This window comes from Trifolium pratense, linkage group LG3 (genome assembly GCF_020283565.1).
Source record: "Trifolium pratense cultivar HEN17-A07 linkage group LG3, ARS_RC_1.1, whole genome shotgun sequence".
NCBI classification, from domain to species: Eukaryota; Viridiplantae; Streptophyta; class Magnoliopsida; order Fabales; family Fabaceae; genus Trifolium; species Trifolium pratense.
In genome coordinates, this window is record NC_060061.1 from 38,534,453 (window position 1) to 38,557,817 (window position 23,365).

At 34.1% G+C, this 23,365-nt stretch overlaps 2 protein-coding genes and 1 non-coding gene across 6 annotated transcripts; 2 read left to right on the plus strand and 1 right to left on the minus strand.

Annotated features, from left to right (window-relative positions):
* Nucleotides 1-1,472: 1,472 nt before the first annotated feature.
* Nucleotides 1,473-6,844, minus strand: LOC123916715 (prohibitin-1, mitochondrial). The gene is made up of 6 exons (XM_045968230.1): nt 6,635-6,844; nt 6,308-6,484; nt 4,115-4,231; nt 2,984-3,154; nt 2,554-2,766; nt 1,473-1,927 (listed from the first exon to the last, which is right to left on the minus strand). The coding sequence occupies exons 2-6, from the start codon at nt 6,482-6,484 to the stop codon at nt 1,733-1,735; spliced, it is 873 nt and encodes a 290-aa protein (XP_045824186.1). The 5' UTR covers nt 6,635-6,844; the 3' UTR covers nt 1,473-1,732.
* A 5,427-nt stretch (nt 6,845-12,271) lies between these two features.
* LOC123918711 (callose synthase 12-like) lies at nt 12,272-21,922 on the plus strand. Of its 4 annotated transcripts, none has more exons than XR_006812889.1 (4): nt 12,272-17,819; nt 19,944-20,012; nt 20,208-20,276; nt 21,718-21,922. XR_006812889.1 is itself a non-coding variant. In XM_045970836.1 (3 exons), exons 1-3 carry the CDS (start codon nt 12,507-12,509, stop codon nt 21,810-21,812), a joined length of 5,460 nt encoding a protein of 1,819 aa, XP_045826792.1. In that variant the 5' UTR covers nt 12,353-12,506; the 3' UTR covers nt 21,813-21,922. The 4 variants fall into 4 exon arrangements, 1 of the variants encoding a protein (XP_045826792.1); XR_006812890.1 differs by having other exon boundaries at nt 12,353-17,819; nt 20,208-20,347; XR_006812891.1 differs by lacking the exon at nt 20,208-20,276 and having other exon boundaries at nt 12,353-17,819.
* On the plus strand, nt 15,460-15,537 carry LOC123919212. Its single transcript, XR_006813123.1, has one exon. It is a non-coding gene; the product is annotated as a small nucleolar RNA J33 (small nucleolar RNA).
* Nucleotides 21,923-23,365: the final 1,443 nt, after the last annotated feature.

Below are 23,365 nucleotides of genomic sequence, written 5' to 3' on the forward strand. Positions count from 1 at the left end.
GTACTAATCCCCACTCTTATTTTTTATTGGAATTTAATCTAGGGTGCTGTTAATGTTTAAAAGATATAATACACATGTTTCGAGAAAATATTTCTATCTTTGTATTCTTAACATGTGCCTTGGATGCACATGTTAACATTTCCTCTATTATTATTGTGAGCATTGTTTGATTACGTCCTGAATTTAATCTATGTTGATTCAGCAAAAAAAATAGAAAGTAGATTCGATGCATTAAAATTGATTAGATCATGATTCCAACCGTGAGAATGATAAATACTACTCCTCTAGTCTTATATATAAAAACATTTTACTTTTTAGATTCACTGAGATCTAATGTATCTAGTTCATAATATGGTTCAAATACATTAGATTTTCAATAAATTTAAAAAATAAAATTTCTCTTATATACTTCCTCCGGTCCTTTTTATAAGAAACACTTTGGAATTTTTATTTGGTCCTTTTTATAAGAAACACTTTGACACAATTCCATTTGTACCCTTATTAAATACAATCAAATAATTCATTATAATGCTAGTGCATTAATTAGAGAAGTCTATTTCCCATACTAGTCAAATATTAGTTTTGGAATATAACATAAAATGATAGAATCATTAATGAGAAAATTTACCTTCCTTGGTCTGTGTGATTTTGTCAAAGTGTTTCTTATAATAAGGACCGGAGGGAGTATTTAAAACAGGATATACGTTTTTATAAGTCACCATTAACTCCGTCACCAACGACTTGAAAACCAATGCAAAGATAACAGGTTCCATTCTTTCTTTTCTTTTTTTTAAGAAGTCGAAGGTTTCATTCTTCTTTCAAGAAACACCCCTCACTTGAACACAGACTTTCCACATGTTGCAGATCCACCCAACCGTAAATAAATATTATTTGGGCACATTCACATAAACTAACAAAATTAAATAAAAAGTATTTAATCACATCAATTGATGTATTGTAATTTTGTTTTCCTTTAAATTTTTCTTGGTTGTGTGTCCAAATATTTTCATTTGGGGTTGTACCCAACCAAGTGTTCCTCCACGATCCACTCCAATAGGTCCAGCAAAACAAGGATCCTATTTTCCAGAACAATAGAAAATCAAAATCAACATGGCTTACATTTCCATCACAACGTTCTATGACAAATTTCATAACAATTTATTAGTATTGAACTCGCAGATTGTTTTCACAATAGCTTTGAGAAGTGGCCACCAAGTTTAAGATTTTTTAAGGAAATCTTTGAGAAATGTGATCAATACTTTGCCTTTTTGGGTAAGTTGTCACATTTGGTATTGGGCATGTGATGTGATGATTTCCATGAACCATCATTTTGGTCCAGGAATTTCGTCAAGCAATTCCTTGTCCTTGCAGAGACAGGATCACCTTTGCATAATCAGTGATGCTATTGATAAAGAATGTGAGCACCCAATGCCAATGGTTATCAAACCCAAGTAAAGATAAAAAGACGCAAATTGATGTCAGTCATACAGACAAAGATAGAGATTGGAAACTATTCAAGAACACAAATACTGAATCGATAAAGGATTAAGTTGTTATTCAACCTCCCTTATCTTTCATATGTTCCATTGAAAAGATAATGACAAACAGTTTGCCAAAATTCCAGTTCGCAAAGCTGGATCTCATGTGAACAGTTGATAGAATACAATTCAAAATGAATCATAATACAAGAAAATAGATAGGCTGAAATAAATAAGTGAATTCAGCAACATAACTAATTCTTCCCACTGGGCTCCAAATTTAAATCCTGAAGATTCAACAGGAGATCATTTGAATTCAAGTAAACCTTGTTGGCAGAAATTGAAATTGTTTGAGCGATTTCCCTAGCAGCTTCAATTTTCCTCAAGGTTATAAAAGCAGGGTTGTTGGCAATAGCTTGACCAATCAATTGAGCACTCTTGGCTTCTCCCTGTTTGTCAAAAAGAAATAATAAAGTAAAGGAAGGAGAAGCTTACCATTTCAAAAATAAAGGAAGGAGAAGCTTATATATAAAAATAATAAATAATAATGAGAAATTGGAAAGAAAAAACAAATCAGCCTTTTATTGGGTTTTGCATGAAAAAAGTTCAATAGGGTCATGTTGAAGGAAATTTAAGTTACATCCTTGATAACTTAAGTGGAGGGGAAATGAAACTCCATAGTGTTGAAGTGTAAAACTAGTTAAAAATAAAAGGCATGATTATCAGGATTTTTGTTTAGATGAGTTAAGAGAATAGCGGACATCAAAGGATCTTTAGGCATACAAACTAGGTTGACAAGCTCAAAGACCTTCATCGTCTACCATATTCCCACAATAATATATATAAAAAAAAAAAGTTACAAGAGAAATAAAAACTGGGGGGACATAAAACCTAACTTAGTCATGACTCGAGCAAGACAGTTAGCAAATACCATTGCAATGAATATGATCCTTTCATTTTCTTGTTTATTTTATTTTTTATGATTTGGTAGCAATTTCAAAACAATAAGCACGGCAGCAACTTCTAGAGACAATTACAAACCATCTTATATGTAGAAATGGAGCAAGTATCTTACCACTGCTCTAATAACAGCACTTCTTTTGTCCTGTTCAGCTTTTTCTACAACAAATTTCGCTCTCTCTGCTTCTTGAGCAGCAACCTGCTTGGCTTCAATTGCAGCTGTGAATTCCCTCCCAAACGTCAAACTTGTGATTGACACATCATCCAATGCAATGTTGAATTGGGAAGCCCTTTCAGTCAATATCTTCCTTATCTCTCGACTAACAGCCTATAATTTGGATCATTTTAGAAATAATCAGTCTCGTCTGTGTGTTTGTGATTCACCTTTTTTTTTAATATAAATAGTGAATGATGAATTTATTTCACATTTTCACTCCTAAGAATATAACTTCCAACTGAGAAGTAAAGAGGCATAGACACGATTAATCCAGTTACTAGTTGAACAGAAGATAAGAGAGAATCTAAGCAAAATCGTAAATAGCTACCTCTCTCTGAGTAATGAGCTGACTGGCGTTGTACTGTGCAACCACAGCTTTGAGAGTTTCGTGTATGATAGAAGGCAGGACCCTTTCATTATAATTCTCACCCAGAGTACGATAAACTGTTGGTAATTGGTCTGGCACAGGACGAGTAAGAACTCTAAGTCCAATTTTCACCTGGAAAAATAAAAGATCCATAATACATTACAGGAAAACTACAATACAGATTATGGTGGAGTACTGTGCCTAAGAAAAATAAGGAGATAAAAGAACTGTCTATACACCAATAGAGTTAGAATGGACAACACTTGCATCTACGGCATCTGTTTTGACATATTTAACATAAATCTACAATTTCATGGTCATGGATTGTAAATTTGTAATAGTTCAAATATAAGGGAACTGAGCAAAGTACACAACATTGGAAGAAACATTGGAAGAAGAATGGGTGAAAATATATGAATAACTTGAGAGTTGACAATTGGTGGTTCAGTTCAGGCAATCATATCAGTAATAAGTAATATGAAACCCAAACCCAAGATGTCAACAGCCCGCATAAAAGGCTTGATGTACATACAATGATGGAATAGCACTGTGCTACTGGAAATAAGCAATGGTAAAATGGCTTCAATAGACTAAACTCCAAGGCTATGTTTGGGAGTTGAGTGTTGGAGGGAAAGGAAGGGGAAGACACATTTTTCATTTCAAAATTTAAAGAAATTACAAAATGTTTCTAAAATGATTATAAGGGTGATTGAAATATTATATGATTATCTATCACGCCCTTCCTTTTTTTTAAAAAAAATCTCAAATACATATCAAGAATATAGACTTTGCCACTCCAAAACCCAATTCCCAAACATACCTACCCTAAAGGGGAGGGAAAAAACCCAACCATACTTTTCCCTTAAACCAGCCCTTTTCAGATAGGCATGAAAGTGCCATATGAGGGAAGGTAATTCAACTTCAAACCAAAAGACACATTGCTATAACAAAATAGAAAAATAAAATTGTTGGACTCCCTGGGGTGACATACTCAAGCATACTACAGTACATGGTAAAGCATACTACAGTACATGGTAAAACTAAAACCTTACTAATAAGAAGGAAAGAAACAAGACAAACAAAACAATTTACCATTTGGAGATCACGGCTTCCTGAAGTGCTCTCCACTAAATGAGGTCGTGCACGAACATCATAGATCACAGGCCTCTCAAACCACGGGATCATAATATGTGTTCCTTCAGGATAGACCTGCATTGCATATTAAAAAATACCTAGTTTATTATTATGCTACAATAAGGTAGGGGTGCACAAATTAACTGGTTATCACACAAAAACCACATCCATATCCTTAACCAAATTTAAATAACCAGATATTTACAATATGGTTTTATCCCGACCATAAGTTTTGGATTAGATTGTCCATTTTTTTAACCAGTTGATAACATGGATGTCCATCTTTTTAACCAGTGTTATTGTAGGCGCAGGAAGTTAGTTATCGTGTCTGTAACTTTGGTAATACTCTGTATAAACACAAACTTTATAACCAAATTTAATGAGCATTGCAATTTAATTTCACCTTAATTTTTTTTATCTTAATTAATCACAAATTTTTGGCAAAACAAAATAGCCAAAAAAGTAATCAAAGAATTGAAAGTAATTAAAAAGATAAACTCTTAAGTTAATCAAATTCTCATAGTAATTAATCACAACAACCTCCACCTTCCACCGCTACTCCCTCTCTCGGATCTCTCTCTCCACCGGCAAAAATGAAGCACTTCATGCTTCCAAGAAACGCAACCGCAAGAGACGCCGCAGAGCTTCCATCTTCATCAAGTCCCAGCACCTCCGCCAAATCCAGACCTATTCGCAAGCACAGCCAAACCGAAGAAAACTCAGATCCCAATTTCACCGCACTGTATTCTCTCTCTCTCTCTCTCTCTCTCTCTCTCTAAAAAGTGGATTTTTTTAAAATTGTCTCCTTTTTTTTTTATTTTGACAATTTTTTTTAAATTGTCTTAAAAACAGATTTTAACAGAAATAAACCGGTCCTTAAAAAAAAAAACAGAAATAAACCGGTTTTTAGTCTTTGATTTCAAAATAACCGGTTAAAATTGGATTTAAAAAAATGATCGCTTTTAAACTGGTTTTGTTAAATTAACCGGTGATGTATCCGTAACCAAATTTATAACCAGTTTTATAACCGGTTTATAATAAAATGAGGCTATGGTTATGAATCCAACTCCAATTAAATGGATTTGGTTTGGATATGATTTGGTTTGTCAAATTATCCGACCATGCACACCCCTACAATAACGTTACTAGTATGTCATACAAATATGCAGGTCTTGGGAGTATATTGATTCAAAGGTATCTTTGATTCAAGCTTAACAGTAAGATTGTTAGTCAATCATAACCCTCAGCCTTAACCCTCAGCCTTCTATACTAAAAAGGACTGTGTGATATAAAACATAGACAAATAATATGATAAAATCACAGGGTTCAAAAAAATTATACTCCACTTACGAGAAGAGTTATCTAGTTTGCATAACATATATGACATGAAATCATATTAGTCGACCATGAGGCTGAAAACCATAAGCTCTTTAATACTAAACCGACTAGCATACAACATGAAAACCTAAACAAAGAATAAGATTAAATGACGGTCACAAACAACAAATTGTGTGGTATTACAGGCAGTGTTATCAAATAGCTCTGCAATAGAGCTAAAGCCTAAAGCATAGTAGAATTAGAACAAACTACTACATGATTTAGTACAAAGTGTTGTTGTGGAATAGCAGCTATAGTGGCTATGTACCATAGCAGAATTTGAAACAAACCACTACTTTCCAAGGTTCGCGATTGACAATATTTGTTACATGTCTTCTTCATACATGACCAATTGTCTAAAAACAATTTTCAACCATTTCTACATGTCTTTTTTCACTTGATGTGTTACCCAAGAGCACTTAGATGAGATGGCGCGGGTCTCTTCTAGCTTAACCAAGGTCCTGGGTTTGATCCCTGGCTTGGGTTCGATCTGTGGCTTGGGCATGCAGCAGTGTTAAAACTCTTAGGGAAAGTTTGTCACCTAGTTGCGCCCAGAGGATACCCAAAAAAAATTGTGTTAACCCACTAGTTCCCAGGGAAGGGAACCCCGGTAATCCAGAGAGTAATTCGGCCTCGAGACCAATAATTGTTCCCACCAGGAGTCGAACTCAGACTCTCCCAACAAATATTGCAACAATAACATTACCATTTCTGGATTACATTATAATTTACAAAAAACTAATTTTGATTTAACAGTTAAGAACAGTGGAAAACCTTATCTTTGACACCAACAAGACGGTTAAAGACAATAGCACGGTGACCACCGTCAACATTGTACAAAGTGTTTGTAGCTCCATATACAGCAAGACCACCAATAATACTAACTTTAAGCAAAGCAGAGATTCCACCACCACCAGGAACCTTTGGAACTTTCATGTTGTTGAAATTCATCTATCAAATCAACATTATTACCATCAATTAAGTTCAATAAACAATCAAAACATCAAATAAATAAAAATGCATATTACTTCGCATGAATAGGTAAATCATGAACATGAAAAGAATTAGAGTAAGTATAAATTGAAGAACAATAATAGGTACCTTTGCGGTGGTGAGAGGGTTGTAGAAAGAAGTTTTGTTTATGAAAAGAGGGTTTTCACTTTTCAGTGGTTTTAGGGTTTTAGAGCTTTGCGAACAAGACACCGCTATCGATTCCTTTGGGTGCGTGTTTTAGCTTTTATGGGTCGGGTACCCGATAACTTTTTACCCATTTCTAAGGTGACGTTTTTCATGCAGGCTTGCAACAAGGGTGCTTCCATGGAATTTAGATTTAGGCCGTTAGATCTTAAGTTTGTTGACATTAGTGGACAGGATTTTATAATGGGTGAAAGGGTAGTTAGTTATGGACCAGGATTCACTCCATTAGAAGTTTCTCATAGACTCATAGTTAAGGACTAAAAATAAAACATAAATTTTTTTATGGGATGAAAACATGTAATTATTTTTAGGGTAAATAGGGTTTTACCCCCTGCAAAATAGGTCAGTTTTGCGTTACCCCCTGCAAAAAATTTTTTTGTGATTACTCCCCTGTAAAATGAAGATTCCATCATTTACCCCCCTCAGTCGACAACATGGATGTTGACTGGACAAAATTGATGACGTGGGATGCATGTGTGGCTTTTCATTCATTTTTTATTAAAGTTTTTGTGCCACGTAGATAAATAACTTAATATAATTATTAATTTTTCAAAAAGAAAAAGAAATTAAAAAAAATTGTTAATGAAATTTATTTATAAACATTCTTGTTCTTCTTCTCGGTGTAATCACAAATCAAATCTCACACAATCAACAAAATCTTCTTACCCAAATTTCTCTCAAATTTCACATCTTATTAACAACCCTAAATTATTTATCTTCTATAATCACAACTATTGAAGAAGATGAACCTTCAACTCCAATTACTATCGTTTTTTTCTTCTTTTTTTTCAGTTTTTTTTTAATTAAAAAAATAATAATTATACATTCATTAATGAATTGACAATAAAAAAATAAATATAAAATAAATTAATTCCACTTGTACGTGCCACGTCATCATTTTTGTCCAGTCAGCATCCATGTTATCGACTGAGGGGGGTAAATGATGGAATCTTCATTTTACAGGGGATAATCACGAAAAAAAATTTTGCAGGGGGTAACGCAAAACTGACCTATTTTGCAGGGGGTAAAACCCTATTTACCCTTATTTTTATAGGAATAAGGATTAAAATTTGTTAATTTTATAGGCACGAAAAACCTATCAACCCTAATATTTACTGTTAAAAATAAACAGTGCACTACATAAAAAAAATAAGAAGATCTTTCATATTTCTTATTTTATTTTGTATGTTTAATTTTCTATTGCAATATATTTCTTTGTAATTTAGACATTTACTTGACAGAACCCAACCCAAAGTAAACTCACCAAAAGTCACTCCTCTAAAGAGAGCTCTTGGTCTCAAACAACTTATGAAGTACGAATGAATGAATGAATGGGGAAGAATCGAAGCCTATTTATAGTAAAAAATTTCTTAACAAGCATGAGGTGTTCATGTTGACATGTTGTTACTATTCTTAACGTGATGAGTAAGAGTAAATTTGGTGTGTTTAATTTACAAGGTATACACGTAAAAGTTAATTTGGTGTGGTTCAATTACAAGGTATACACATCAAAAGTATTTTTTAATAGGAGGTGTAAGTCATTGGTTAAATTACTTAACTATGAAGGACTTGTGCATAACATACGATTTGTGTGTAGTAAAGACCATTTCTATCTCTAAATAAAAAGGTTTATAAAATACAATAAGTATTTAAATCTATGGTACAATATTACAGCCAAGTGCAAATGATAATTTCACTTTATAGAATAAGAGGCCTAATTAAATTAAGTTGTGATTCATAAAATATTACAAATAGTCTTTTGTAAATTTTTTTTTATAACTAACTAGGGGTGTATTCAATTAGGATTTCAATGGATTTTAAAAGATTTTTATTTTAAAAGACTTTAAAAAAGTCTAGTGGTATTCAATCAAGACTCTTTACAACTTACAAAAAGTCTTGTGGTATTCAAAAGTATTCTAATTTCGATGGATTGTTTAAAAAATAGGATTTTAATGGATTTTGGTGGACTTTTTAGTGAATTTTGAGCTACAAAAAGTTTTTCCTCATATCATGAGATTTTGATGGATTCTCATTTTTTTTTTATTTCTTTCACCTTTCCTCATGTTTCTATTTCATGTTTCCTGATTATTTCATGTTTTTTTATAATCGCTTATATTTTCTCCATACTTCTCTATCACGATTCCTCTTCATGGTTGTCCTGCTACCGTAGATAGTGTCACGATTCATTATAGGATATAGACATTGAAAATATATACAACAACAACATGTTTCAACAACAACAACAAACATTGTTCGTCATTTTTTTTAATTGTTTTTTTGTTTATTCATTGATTTTTTTTTTGTAGAATTTTATTCATTGATTTTTTTATTATATTAATGATTGTTGATTTTTTTAAGGAATGATTAATTTTCATTGATTGATTCATTATTATTTTAGAAGGAATTTATATCGAATTTATTGACTCATTTAAATCTTAAAAGTCTATAAAGTACTTCAAAATCTCAAAAGTCTGTGTCATAAAGTCTCACAAATTCTTGGGTTAAGAATTTTGATTGAAAAAGTCATTCAAAAAAGTCTTCTAAAATCTCATAAAATCAATACAATCTCACAAAGTCTTTTAAAATCTTCAATATTTTTTTTGCTAAAATTGTCTTGTGAAATCTTAATCCAATACACCTCCCTAACTATCACTTTTCAAATTCTTGTAAAATTTTAAATTGGAAAAGCTTTGGACCTGAAAAAATATCAAGCACGACGAAAGTTATCGAAAGAATCGGAGTTACGAAAATTAGGGCGTTATAGAAGACAATTCTATAAACTCATGGAGAGAGTTATGTATAGCATTCTCTTCCCATTCCACAACATAGAAACGCAACCAAAAACCATGGCATCCCTCGGCAACATTGTCCAAGGAAAGGAAGAATTCCCGAGGGATTACATCGAGCGATTCACGCAAGAAATTATTGAAGTAAAGGAAGCTAATGACAAGTTAAAGTGTTACATATTTGAAAAAGGGTTGAGAAGTGACACAAAGTTTAAAAATAAACTGAGGCTTAAAGGACCACCGACCATGAGACATGCACGATATATCATTCTGTGCTCAAAGCTACATCAATTACAAAGAGAAAATACTGGGAGACAAAACAGAAAAGAGTAAGACACTAGCAATAAATGATGAAAACCAAAGAAGACATACGACAGAAATGACCAAGGGGAGGGTACCCAGAGTACACACCCCTGAATACATCTAGAGAGAAGATACTCCAAGAGTTTGCCATGTACGATATTTGATGAACAAAAAATTATTTTGATATTTTTGACAATACATGCATAATACAAAAGTTGTTTAGTGGTTCAATGGAGACAACAATTTAAGTTTTTGTTCAATCTCTTAACCTCCGATTTATCCGATCCTATTTAACAATTTTAAACTCAAACATCGTACAACTGAAATTATCTATTATACTAATATGTTAAAATCGATTATCACCAAAGTTACTAATTTATCCTTATTTCTTTTAATCACGTTGCAAGTTTTATATCATTCATTATAATTTCACTAAGAAAAATAATAAAAAATATATAGAAATAATATAAGATAAATAAAAAAAATGATATACTTAAATATAGAAACAAAATAGATTATAGATTGAAATAAAACACAACAATCTATAATCATAAAAATAGCAACAAATCAAAAATTATAGAAAAAAATGAATATGCATAAAACTAGGAATATAGAAATAGAAAAACTAAATAAACAATATATTTTTTAAAAAATAAACAATATTTTTTTCATCAAAAATTAAATAAACAATATATTAATAATAACAATAATAATACTATATCATTAAAAAAAATAAACAATATATTATTAACTATTAATAATAATAATCTCATTAAAAAAACTATTAATAATAATAATATAATAATAATACAATAAAGTTAATTATTATCAAATTTACTAAATTATCCTAATCAAATTTCTTATTTTTTATTAAAAAATATACACGGGACTATTATTTGTGACGAATACATAAAAAATTGAATAATTTATCATTGATAATTATAATCAAATGTATTTATTTAATAATTTTACAAAAAATAGCACAATAGTTTTTTTTAATAATATTATATAACAAATTTTTAAATATTTAAATAAATTTTCTGCCATGTCAATGACATGTGCGAATACATGGGTCTTTAAAATAGTTATATCTAATTTGTAATCAAACACAAAATTGAGTTGTCCTATTCAATTTTTTATGCCTAAAATTCTATTGAAGCTGTGATGGTATTAAGAAACTAGATCAACGAATTGACTTTACAAAGATTTGAATTTGAAAAAACAACAAAAAGTAAGACAAGGCTCTGTTCGGTAAAAATAAGCTATAAGCTAGCTGATAGCTGAAAAGCTAGCTTATAGCGGATAGCTGAAAAGCTAGCTTATTGAAATTAAAGTGTTTGATAAAATTAGCTTTTAAAGTGGTTATTAAATATAAAATTACATAATTGATAGTGGGTAGTTTATTTTTTAGAGTGAGTAGTTATTAAATTAAAGGGTAAAAGTGGAATAAAGTGTAAAAAACAATAAGCTATAAGCTCAAATGCTACTTGAAATAGCATCTGAAAAAAAGCTATAAGCTAGTACAAAAAGCTTGTTACCAAACACCTCTAATTTTTTGAAACAAGCTTATAAACTCATATAATAAACTATAAGCTAGCTTATTTGTGTTACCAAACACACCAAAAACTAGGGGTGTACGTGGGCCGGATTGGGTTGGGTTTGGCCAAAACCAAAACTCAAACCACATATGGTACTCCGGGTTGGGTTTAGTAAAATAACCACCCGTTATAACATTGGATCGGGTTGGGTAAATCCACTAATTTTCGGGTTGGATTGGGTTGGGTTGTGGGTTACCCAAATTATTTTTCTATTTTTTTTATATTAAATATCTAAATGTTGAATCATCATATTTTTTCATAAAAAATAACTTAATCAATGTATTTTCTTGAAAAATAGTGTAACTTTTTTTCACTATAAAAAATAATCATCCATTTTTTTGTGTAAATCTACTAATTTACGGGCTGGATAGCGTGTTATCCAAATAATTTTTTTGCTTTTTTTAATATCAAATGACTAAACCATGAATCACTATATTTGTTTATGAAAATTATTCAATTTTTTTAAAATTTTAAAAAATAATGCGAAAAATTATCATATTTGTTCATAAAAATTATTCAATCTTTTTTATTTTCGTAAAAAATAGTATAACTCATTTTCAATATTAAAATATTTAATAATCAAATGAAAAAATCTTTAGTATTTTCATAAAAAAAATTCAAGAAACATAGCACTAGTGGGTTAGTGGGTTTTTTGGGTTGGGTCCGATTTTACCCGAAACCCGACTTTTTTAATGGGTTTTTCATTTTTGAAATCCATATTCACCCACTTGTCCGACCCAACCCACTTTTTTAGGTTGAATTGGGTGGGTTTGACCGGATCGACCGGATTTGCCCAACCCATGTACACCCCTACCAAAAACAAAAAAAGAAACACGAAGAGATTTTGATTTACCACATTCAATTCAATATTCACCAAGGTAATTAATTAATAAAAAAAATATTTTCCATAAAAAGTTGAACGCGCCAACGCGCTTTTTCTTCTTCCCTTTTCCGAAATTCCGCTTTGCGCACGTTAGCCACACCACCATCCCTACATTCTCTCTCCGTAACTGCAAATTTTCTCTCTCACTCTTTCCACTTTTTCAACTTCCCACCGCGTTTTAGGGTTCCGATTCCGATTCCGATGCAATGAGTCTCCGCAGCCGTCATTCTCCGCAACCAGCCTCAACTCCTCCACATGAGGAAGAACCCTACAACATCATCCCCGTCCATAACCTCCTTGCTGACCATCCATCACTCCGGTTCCCCGAAGTTCGTGCCGCCGCCGCTGCACTTCGTTCCGTTGGTAACCTCCGTCGTCCTCCGTTCGGTCAATGGCGACAGCACATGGACTTGTTAGACTGGTTAGCTCTCTTCTTCGGATTCCAAAAAGACAACGTCCGGAACCAGCGCGAGCATCTTGTTCTTCACCTCGCTAATGCTCAGATGCGTCTCACTCCGCCGCCGGATAACATCGATACTCTCGATGCCACCGTCCTCCGTCGTTTTCGTAAGAAGCTTCTGAAGAATTACAGTTCGTGGTGTTCTTATCTTGGTAAGAAGTCAAACATCTGGATCTTTGATAACCGCCGTGGAGAACCTGATCTCCGGCGAGAGCTTTTATATGTTTCACTTTACCTCCTTATTTGGGGAGAAGCAGCGAATTTGAGGTTTGTTCCAGAGTGCATCTGTTACATCTTCCACAACATGGCGAACGAGCTGAATAGAATATTGGAGGATTACATCGATGATAACACGGGGCAGCCGGTGATGCCTTCGATATCTGGTGAGAATGCTTTTTTGAACTTTGTTGTGAAGCCTATTTATGATACAATTAAGAGTGAGGTTGATAATAGTAGAAATGGAACTGCTCCTCATAGTGCTTGGAGAAATTATGATGATATTAATGAGTATTTTTGGAGTAGGAGATGTTTTGAGAAGCTTAAATGGCCTCCTGATGTTGGAAGCAATTTTTTTGTGCCTGTTGGTAGTAGGGGGAAGCACGTGGGTAAAACCGGGTTTGTTGAGCAGAGATCGTTTTGGAATCTGTTTAGGAGTTTTGATAGGCTTTGGATCATGTTGGTGTTGTTTCTTCAAGCTGCTATAATTGTTGCTTGGGAAGAGAGGACTTATCCTTGGCAGGCTTTGGAGGACCGTACAGTGCAGGTTAGGGTTTTGACTATTTTCTTCACATGGAGTGGTATGAGGTTTTTGCAGTCTTTACTTGACGTGGGGATGCAGTACAAGTTGGTATCAAGGGAGACAAAGATGCTGGGAGTGAGGATGGCGCTGAAATGTATTGTTGCTTCTGCGTGGATTGTTGTGTTTGGAGTGTTTTATGGGAGGATTTGGGAGCAGAGAAACCATGATAGACGATGGACCAAGGCGGCTAATGACCGGGTACTGAATTTTCTGGAGGCTGTGGTGGTCTTCATCATTCCGGAGCTTCTGGCCATAGCCCTTTTTATACTTCCTTGGATTAGAAATTTTGTGGAGAATACAAATTGGAGGATCTTTTACGTGTTATCATGGTGGTTTCAGAGCAGAAGCTTTGTTGGCCGTGGTTTGAGAGAAGGGCTTGTAGACAACATCAAGTATTCGTTGTTCTGGGTTTCCGTGCTGGCCACAAAGTTTTGCTTCAGTTACTTTTTGCAGATCAAACCCATGATTGCTCCAACAAAGGCAGTGTTGGACCTCAAGAATGTTGAGTATGAATGGCATGAGTTTTTCCATCACAGCAACCGATTTGCTGCTGGAATATTGTGGGTTCCAGTTGTTCTGATTTATCTAATGGATATACAGATTTGGTATTCGATACATTCGTCTGTTGCTGGGGCGCTTGTGGGGTTGTTTGCACACCTGGGCGAGATTCGAAATATGCAGCAATTGAAATTGAGGTTCCAGTTTTTTGCTAGTGCAATCCAGTTTAATCTCATGCCCGAGGAGCAGCCGTTGAATGCAAGACGAACGTTGAAGAGCAAGTTTAAGGATGCCATCCACAGGTTGAAGCTCAGGTATGGGCTTGGTCATCCCTATAGGAAGCTCGAGTCTAACCAGGTTGAGGCCAACAAGTTTGCTTTGATATGGAACGAGATAATTTTGTCTTTTAGGGAGGAGGATATTATCTCTGACAGAGAGGTTGAGCTGCTGGAGCTGCCACAGAACTCTTGGAATGTCCGGGTTATCCGCTGGCCATGTTTTCTTCTCTGCAACGAGTTACTGCTAGCACTCAGTCAGGCTAAAGAACTAGTAAATGATACTGATAAGAGGCTTTATAAGAAGATATGCAGCAGTGAGTACAGACGCTGTGCTGTCATCGAAGCATACGATAGTGTCAAGCACTTGCTTCATGAGATTATCAAACCCAATAGTGAAGAGCATTCTATTGTGACTGTTCTGTTTCAGGAAATTGACCACTCTCTTGAGATTGAGAAATTCACCAACACATTCAAAACAACTGCACTGCCCCAGCTTCACAGCAAGTTGATAAAACTTGTCGAGTTGTTGAACAAGTCTGTCAAAGATTCTAATCAAGTGGTGAATACCCTTCAGGCCCTTTATGAGATTGCTATTAGAGATCTTTTCCAGGATCGAAGAAATCCTAAGCAGCTAGAGGATGATGGCTTAGCTCCACGTAATCCTGCTTCAGGTCTACTTTTTGAGAATGCCGTTGAGTTGCCCGACACTAGCAATGAGAACTTCTATCGCCAGGTTCGGCGCTTGCACACAATTCTTACTTCCAGGGATTCAATGCAAAACATCCCAATAAATCTAGAGGCCAGACGAAGGATTGCTTTCTTCAGCAACTCACTTTTTATGTATATGCCCCATGCTCCCCAAGTTGAGAAAATGATGGCTTTCAGTGTTCTAACACCATATTATAGTGAAGAAGTAGTGTACACTAAAGAACAGCTCAGGACTGAAAATGAAGATGGGGTTTCAATCCTGTACTATTTGCAGACTATTTATGATGATGAGTGGAAGAATTTTGTGGAGAGGATGCGTCGGGAGGGAATGATGAAAGACAGTGATATGTGGACTGATAAACTTAGAGATTTGAGGCTGTGGGCTTCCTACCGAGGCCAGACACTATCACGGACAGTTAGAGGAATGATGTACTACTATCGGGCCCTCAAGATGTTGACTTTTCTGGATTCTGCATCAGAAATGGATATTCGAGAGGGTTCACGCGAACTTGTTTCAGTGAGGCAAGATAATTTAGACAGTTTCAACTCTGAAAGGTCACCTTACTCTAAGAATTTAAGTAGAGCAAGCAGTTCAGTAAGTTTGTTATTCAAAGGCCACGAGTATGGGACTGCTCTGATGAAATTCACGTATGTGGTTGCTTGCCAGATATATGGAACCCAGAAGGAAAAGAAGGATCCTCAGGCTGATGAAATTTTGCATCTGATGAAAAACAATGAGGCACTTCGAGTTGCATATGTGGATGAGAGAACTACTGGAAGGGACGAGAAAGAGTATTTCTCTGTCCTCGTTAAGTACGATCAACAGTTGGACAGAGAGGTAGAAATATACAGAGTAAAATTGCCCGGTCCCTTGAAGCTTGGGGAAGGAAAACCGGAAAATCAAAACCACGCAATCATCTTCACTCGCGGTGACGCCGTGCAAACTATTGACATGAATCAGGACAACTACTTTGAGGAGGCACTCAAAATGAGGAACCTACTGGAAGAGTACAAGCGTTATTACGGGAATCGAAAACCAACAATTTTAGGAGTCAGGGAGCACATTTTCACTGGATCCGTGTCCTCTCTTGCCTGGTTCATGTCAGCCCAGGAGACAAGTTTCGTCACCTTAGGACAGAGGGTTTTGGCTAATCCATTGAAAGTTAGAATGCATTACGGTCATCCCGATGTGTTCAACAGATTTTGGTTCTTAACTCGAGGTGGTATCAGCAAAGCTTCCAGAGTGATCAACATTAGTGAGGATATTTTTGCCGGGTTCAATTGTACTCTTCGTGGAGGTAATGTCACTCATCATGAATACATTCAAGTTGGAAAGGGGAGGGATGTTGGATTGAATCAAGTATCGATGTTTGAAGCCAAGGTTGCAAGCGGAAATGGCGAGCAAGTCTTGAGCAGAGATGTGTACAGGTTGGGTCATAGGCTGGATTTTTTCCGGATGCTGTCATTCTTCTACACCACTGTGGGGTTCTTCTTCAACACGATGATGGTGGTTCTGACTGTATATGCCTTCTTATGGGGTCGACTATATCTCGCCCTTAGTGGTGTTGAGAAATCAATGGAAAGTAACAGCAATAACAATAAAGCACTTGGTACCATCTTAAATCAGCAGTTTATCATCCAACTTGGACTTTTCACCGCCCTTCCAATGATTGTGGAAAATTCCCTTGAGCACGGGTTCCTTGAAGCTATCTGGGACTTCTTGACTATGCAGCTCCAGCTTTCATCAGTTTTCTACACTTTCTCTATGGGCACTCGCAGCCATTTTTTTGGCCGGACTGTTCTGCACGGTGGTGCAAAATATCGAGCCACTGGCCGTGGTTTTGTTGTAGAGCACAAGAGTTTTGCCGAAATCTATAGACTCTTTGCCCGTAGCCATTTTGTGAAAGCAATTGAACTGGGGCTAATACTTGTAATATATGCAACACACAGTCCTGTAGCGACTGACACATTTGTTTATATAGCCCTGACCATTACTAGTTGGTTCTTAGTTGCATCATGGGTGGTGGCACCGTTTTTGTTCAATCCCTCTGGTTTTGATTGGTTAAAAACTGTTTATGATTTTGACGACTTTATGAACTGGATTTGGTACAGTGGAAGTGTGTTTGCTAAAGCTGAACAGAGCTGGGAGAGGTGGTGGTATGAAGAGCAAGATCATCTAAAGGTAACCGGCCTTTGGGGAAAGCTTTTGGAAATAATCTTAGACCTCCGGTTCTTCTTTTTCCAGTATGGAATTGTCTACCAGCTTGGCATTTCTGCTGGAAATAACAGTATCGCTGTTTACTTGCTATCGTGGATTTACGTTGTTGTTGTATCTGGGATTTATGCTGTGGTAGTGTATGCACGGAACAAATATTCGGCAAAAGAGCATATCTATTACCGGCTTGTTCAGTTCCTTGTCATAATTCTTGCAATACTCGTGGTAGTTGCTTTGCTGGAATTCACGAAATTCAAATTCGTGGATATTCTTACTAGCCTGTTGGCATTCCTTCCCACAGGATGGGGCCTGATATTGATTGCCCAAGTTTTCCGACCATTCTTGCAGTCTACTATCATTTGGAGCGGTGTTGTTGCAGTAGCTCGTTTATATGATATATTGTTTGGAGTCATTGTTATGACCCCTGTTGCATTACTATCATGGCTGCCTGGCTTTCAAAATATGCAAACTAGAATTCTTTTCAATGAAGCATTCAGCAGGGGCCTACGCATATCCCAGATTGTTACGGGGAAGAAGTCTCAAAGTTGACTATGAAGCAAGGTAATTTCAATCCATGTTTAGTTTATTTTCATGTTCAGATTTACATTTTTGGCACATTTGTTCGTGTTTGTCAATGAGGTAAAAGTTTTTTGAAACTTGGAATACAAGTTTAACAAGACAATGCTACTGCTCAGCTGATAAAGTTGCATATTTTTGTTTCTGTTTTTGGTACCTTGTGTGACCTCCTAGGCCATGTCTTACAATAGAGGAACTGTTTATTTATTTTAAAAATCTAAGCCTATATGTGATTAAGCAGGCAAGGAATTTTCTAATCACTTGTTTGTAACAATTAATTCTTGCACGAGTACAGTGCTTATAGGCACAATCAGTTGAAAACTCAAGATAACGTTAAAATAAATTCAGGAATTTTGTTGTTTTTTTATTATCATTTTCATATCTATTGATTTTTTTTATTGGCTGTACTTAATATGAATGCTCAATTTACCTTTTTCTCCAATGTTAAATGAAGTGCAGCCAATTACTACAATTCTCATTGCTATGACCTGAATTGAGCCCTTATTCAGCACTTTTTTGTTTATTCTGTTGTGTTTGACATTCAGCTGTCCAGTTGCTGATTATATTCATTGCCATGCTTCATGATCCCCCCCACACATCTAAATGCCATTATGCTTGAAAATTGAAATAGAATACATTTTGTAAGTTGTGTTCACTTTCTTGCAAATACTTTGGCATAACTGAACATCAGCTATTTTCATATCGAGGGAAACATTTCAGGATAAGCCTAAAATCTATAGATTCAAATATCTTTTATATTTTACTTTCTGGTCGAAGTTCCAATAAGCTTATTGAAATTCATGTTATTTGATATTGCTATTGCTATACACTATACACCATTTCATAAATTGAAAATCAAGACTCGAGTGGGGTGTGTTTGGTTCTGTTCATGCACTAGTTATTGCATTCTTGATTTTTGTTGACTCTGATCCTCTTTCCAACTTCAACTTGTTTTGTTTGCCTTGGATTAGCTTATTCCTGTCCGGGTTGCTGCGTTTTAGCGTTTTTCTAATTTTGTTTTCATTTATTTGGTGATGTATGTGGCTTTGATTGTCCTGTTTAGCTCTGTCCCTGTGTAAATTGCTGTGTCCTTGGTTCTGTTTCGCCCTATTTTTGCATGGTTTTCTAAGTTCTGTCTAGCTGTACATCGTTTTTAGTCTATTTCAACCTTTTCACATTCCTGACATGTTTTCTACAATGGTGTTGAATTTGGGTGTTGAATGTGTGTTGAATGATTGGAGAGGTATGTTGAAAATGTGTGTTGAATGATGTGGAGGAGAGAGGTGTCGAAAGAATTCAACATAGTTGAATGTTGAAAGGAGGGACATGTGACACATTTTGATTGACTGCCTGGATTTTTATCACATTAATACTTTGAACTCAATTATTTCATTGCAAATTAATTTTTTTATTTTTTATTTTTTTACCAAAATTCATGATTTTGTTTTGTCTATAAATAGAGACTTGGTTCATTTGATTTGGACACAGAAAAAAAAAAAGTTTTTCACTATCTTAATCTTATTATTATCTTTCTATTAGTGTTTATTTTGAAGTTTAGTTTTTTTGGTGAAATAGATCCCAATAATCATTTCAACACCCAAAATTCTTCTAATTATCCCAACAATTATTTAAATAAGTTTTGTTTTTATTTCAAAAAACTAAAAACTAAATTGTTAAGTGTTTATTATTTTAATTTAATTTTAATCGATAATTGTAATTTATATAATCATATAAACAAAAATATAAATTTAAATAAGAATATAAAATAAAAAATGGTGGAGTAGAGAAAGTGGTGGGGTAGAGTGTTGAATGAAAAAACTATTGGAGAGGATAAAAGTTGAATGTGTGTTGAATGATTTGGTGGAAGAAAGAGAAAATGATGTGGAGTGTTGGGAGTTAAAAAAGTGGGTGTTGAATGTTTAAACCATTGTAGATGGTCAGGTTTTCTGGGACTCCTGAATTCAAATTGGAGGGCTTTATTCAATTGCTTATTTTGCCGTCTTAATCTTCCAATTTGGATTTTTATAATGAATTTCGAGAAGTATGTACCAGTACCTTTTGTATTGCATCGCAAGATGTCTTATTTTGTTGTGTTGTTTTTTCCTGTAGGGTTGGAATCAGTGGAGTGCCTTTTACATCACGTGGTTTATGGAGCTAGACTTGAGACGTCTGTATATGGTAATATTTTCTGTTGATATATACAAATACAATTACAAAAGTTACAAAAAGCCTTTCCCATTGGAGGGCTTTATTTAATTATTTATTTTGCCGTCTTAATCTTCCAATTTGATTTTTATAATGAATTTTGAGAGTATGTACCTTCTGTATTGCATCGCAAGATGTCTTATTTTGTTGTGTTGTTTTTTCCTGTAGGGTTGGAATCAATGGAGTGCCTTTTACATCACGTGGTTTATGGAGCTAGACTTGAGACGTCTGTATATGGTAATATTTTCTGTTGATATATACAAATACAATAACAAAAGCTACAAAAAGCCTTTCCCATTAAATCTGTGGTTAGTTACATGGATGAATGAATCATGTCTAATGACATACTAATACAACCAATCCAAATCTTTCTTGATGGTTTTGGTTTATAGTTCCTCGTTTTTAAATCCACATGCTTCTATCTTTTATCTTTAACTATTATTTTGCATTTAGCCCACCCTCGTGGCCTCAATATTGGTCTCACCTTCCTTTCTTGTTTAGCTACATACATGTATCCTATATTTTTCAGTGGGTATGAACGATGCTACCTTTTCAAAACTCAAAGCCACCACTTCAAAACTTGATAGCCACCACTTCAGTACATAAATGATGTGATCTATGAAGCACGGACACCTCTATGATTAGGCGTGTCGCGGTGTCCGACACGTGTTAGTGTCCGACACTCGTATGACACGTGTCGGATAACTCAGACCGGTGTCCAAAAAAACTCAATTTTTTCTTTACTTTGACACTCCTTCGATCAGTTTCGACACCTATAAAACACGTGTCGGACAAGTGTCCAAAAAAAATTGTTTTTTCTTTTGCTTATACTCTAATTAGGCATATATCAGACATATTTACAAGTGTTAAAGATGTGTCGAAATAACAATATTGATCAATAAGGGATTGAATACATTACATGTTAATTACAATATTTTTAGTTTTTTCGATAGCAGATGTTTAAATAAAGGTAAAATATTATCATATGTTATTTTAGAACTTTTTTTTAAGAAATAACTTGCTCAACTTAGATTTACATATATATATTTTGACTCTCAATTTATATCTTATAAATATGTAGCGGTGTCGGTGTCGGTGTCCTATATTTTTTACATTACCAACTTTGTCAGTCTTGTGAATACTTAAACCAAAGTCTTAAAGCTTAACATATAGTTATTGTAATAATTTGTTTATGTAATTGGTTGATTTTTGATTGGGCTGTTAGGGAGTTTTTGGTAATAAATAAAACTACCCCAAAGGCCCATAACACAAAATATTGGTGTGATGTTCTCGAATAACTAATGATGGTCTTCAGTACCATGTTTTAGCGAAGCACGTTGTACTTGAATGAAATATGAAAATATTTACACCAAAAAAGAAAAATATAACTAGAAGGGCTTCGGTTATCAGTTTATATTGTGGAGACTGGGATGCTTTATGGCTGTGCCTTGTGTAAATTAATCCTTTAATATACCGGTTTTGCCGATTCTTGGCTATCACTTTACAATGGCTATGCATGGTGTATTCCATCTGTGTTGTTTCAGATTTTATTCAATTATCTTTGTCTGATGCTGTTCTTGTCAATAATTGTTATTTATTTTTTAACTTTCTGGAAGTTCTATCTGATTTATGTATTCTTTTACCTTTTTTAGCTAATATGCATGTATTATGTTTGCAGGATTGACATTGGAAATATATGAAGGGAGAGGATATAGAAGACTAGAGGCAAGACTTGCTCTGTGTTCCCCAATTTTCCTCTGGTTCTTGTTGTGATTATTATATTTTGTCTTTACTTAGTGGTGGAAGAGGAGAATATTATTTTCTGATTTTCTTTGATGGCCTTTGTAATTAGTCAATTCTCGTGTTTAAAATTGATTTTGGTAGTTGGTAGGTGATCTTCTGATTACGTGTGTTGCATCCCTGGCAGAACAACGCAAATTATTTTTAGGAGAATGTTAACATGTGCACCAAGGGCATATATTAAGGAAACAAAAATAGAAAGTATTAAATGTTGAAGCATTAAATTTTAACTTTTTAAGCATTAAATTTTTGTATCATTAAATGTTATGTGCCTTATATGCACATGTTAACAACACCCTTATTTTTATTCCATAGAATGATTCAGATTTTTTATCATATCCATAGCATTATGAGATTTTTTACAAGAAAGAAAATGACAGACTCGAATGCTAGGTTTTCTGGCAGTATTGCTAATTCTTTTGTTGATGATTTTTTTTTAACCAAACAAACTTAATTCATATCATTAACTAATAAATGTTCAATACATAAGAGAATAATTTCAAATCTATGGAAACTAGCCCAAACATTGGCAGTCATAGCAAGAGTATGAGCAACCAAATTCGCTTATCTCCTAACAAACTTAATCTCAAAGTGTACATAAAAAGATGACATACGAAGAATAATGTCATTAACAATTAAACTAAATTCTGAATTGCCCAATCTTTTGTTGATGACTTAGTTAACTAAAATCAATTGAGTTAGTTTAAAAGATCACAATAATATTTGCAATTTGAGCTTGCGTTTTTATATCATTTGTACTCATATCAATCTATATCATGGTAGCTAAAAAAAAAGAAAGAAACCACAATGGTCTTAGATCCCAATTGTTTTAGGGCATATATACTGCTAGTATGCTTCTATATAGAAATAGATATTAGATAGTTTTATGAATAATGTAGCAAGTTTACATTCAAAACCACAATTAAATGTTTGCTAATTACGTGGTGTACAATTTTTATTATAGACTAATTATGGATAATTTGACAAAAAAAAGAAAAAATCAATTTTAATTAGGTATGTGACAAGTGACAACCCGTAAAACTAAACTTAATTAATCCCTTCTTTTATTTAAAGGGTTGCTAACATGTGTCCTTAGAGCATCTCTAATGGTGATGCATCTCTAATGGTGATTTACTTTGGTTATCATATATTATTAATAAGTGGTCATATAATGTCACGTAAATACTTATGCAATTGATACATATTTTGCTCCAATAATAATACCACTTTAAGTATCATACATTATTAATAAGTGCTCCATTCTATATTTTTTTTATAACTTAAACTGATAATATTAAATTAGTCTATGATAAAAAAAAAAGAAGATATTGTATCATCAATTTTGATACCCTCTATGTCACGTCATGAAACTCTAATGATAAAAAAAATATAGAAAATTAGTCTCAAAAATTGTGCATTCAACTTTTTAAAAATCAAAATCTTGTTTTTATTGATACAAAACTTCCATTTTTAAGTTCCTTAAAGGTATATATTGGCAAAACCCTTTAAATAAAAGAACAAACATT

Coding starts and splice junctions, on each gene's coding strand:
- LOC123918711 (XM_045970836.1), top strand. CDS start 12,507: ATGAGTCTCCGCAGCCGTCATTCTCCGCAACCAGCCTCAACTCCTCCA. Junction 17,803..20,207: donor TACGGGGAAGAAGTCTCAAA/GTTGACTATGAA, acceptor TTTTTCCTGTAG/GGTTGGAATCAATGGAGTGC. Junction 20,277..21,717: donor ACTTGAGACGTCTGTATATG/GTAATATTTTCT, acceptor TTATGTTTGCAG/GATTGACATTGGAAATATAT.
- LOC123916715 (XM_045968230.1), bottom strand. CDS start 6,484: ATGAATTTCAACAACATGAAAGTTCCAAAGGTTCCTGGTGGTGGTGGA. Junction 2,767..2,983: donor AGCTCATTACTCAGAGAGAG/GTAGCTATTTAC, acceptor TCCAAATTATAG/GCTGTTAGTCGAGAGATAAG. Junction 1,928..2,553: donor GTGCTGTTATTAGAGCAGTG/GTAAGATACTTG, acceptor TTTGACAAACAG/GGAGAAGCCAAGAGTGCTCA.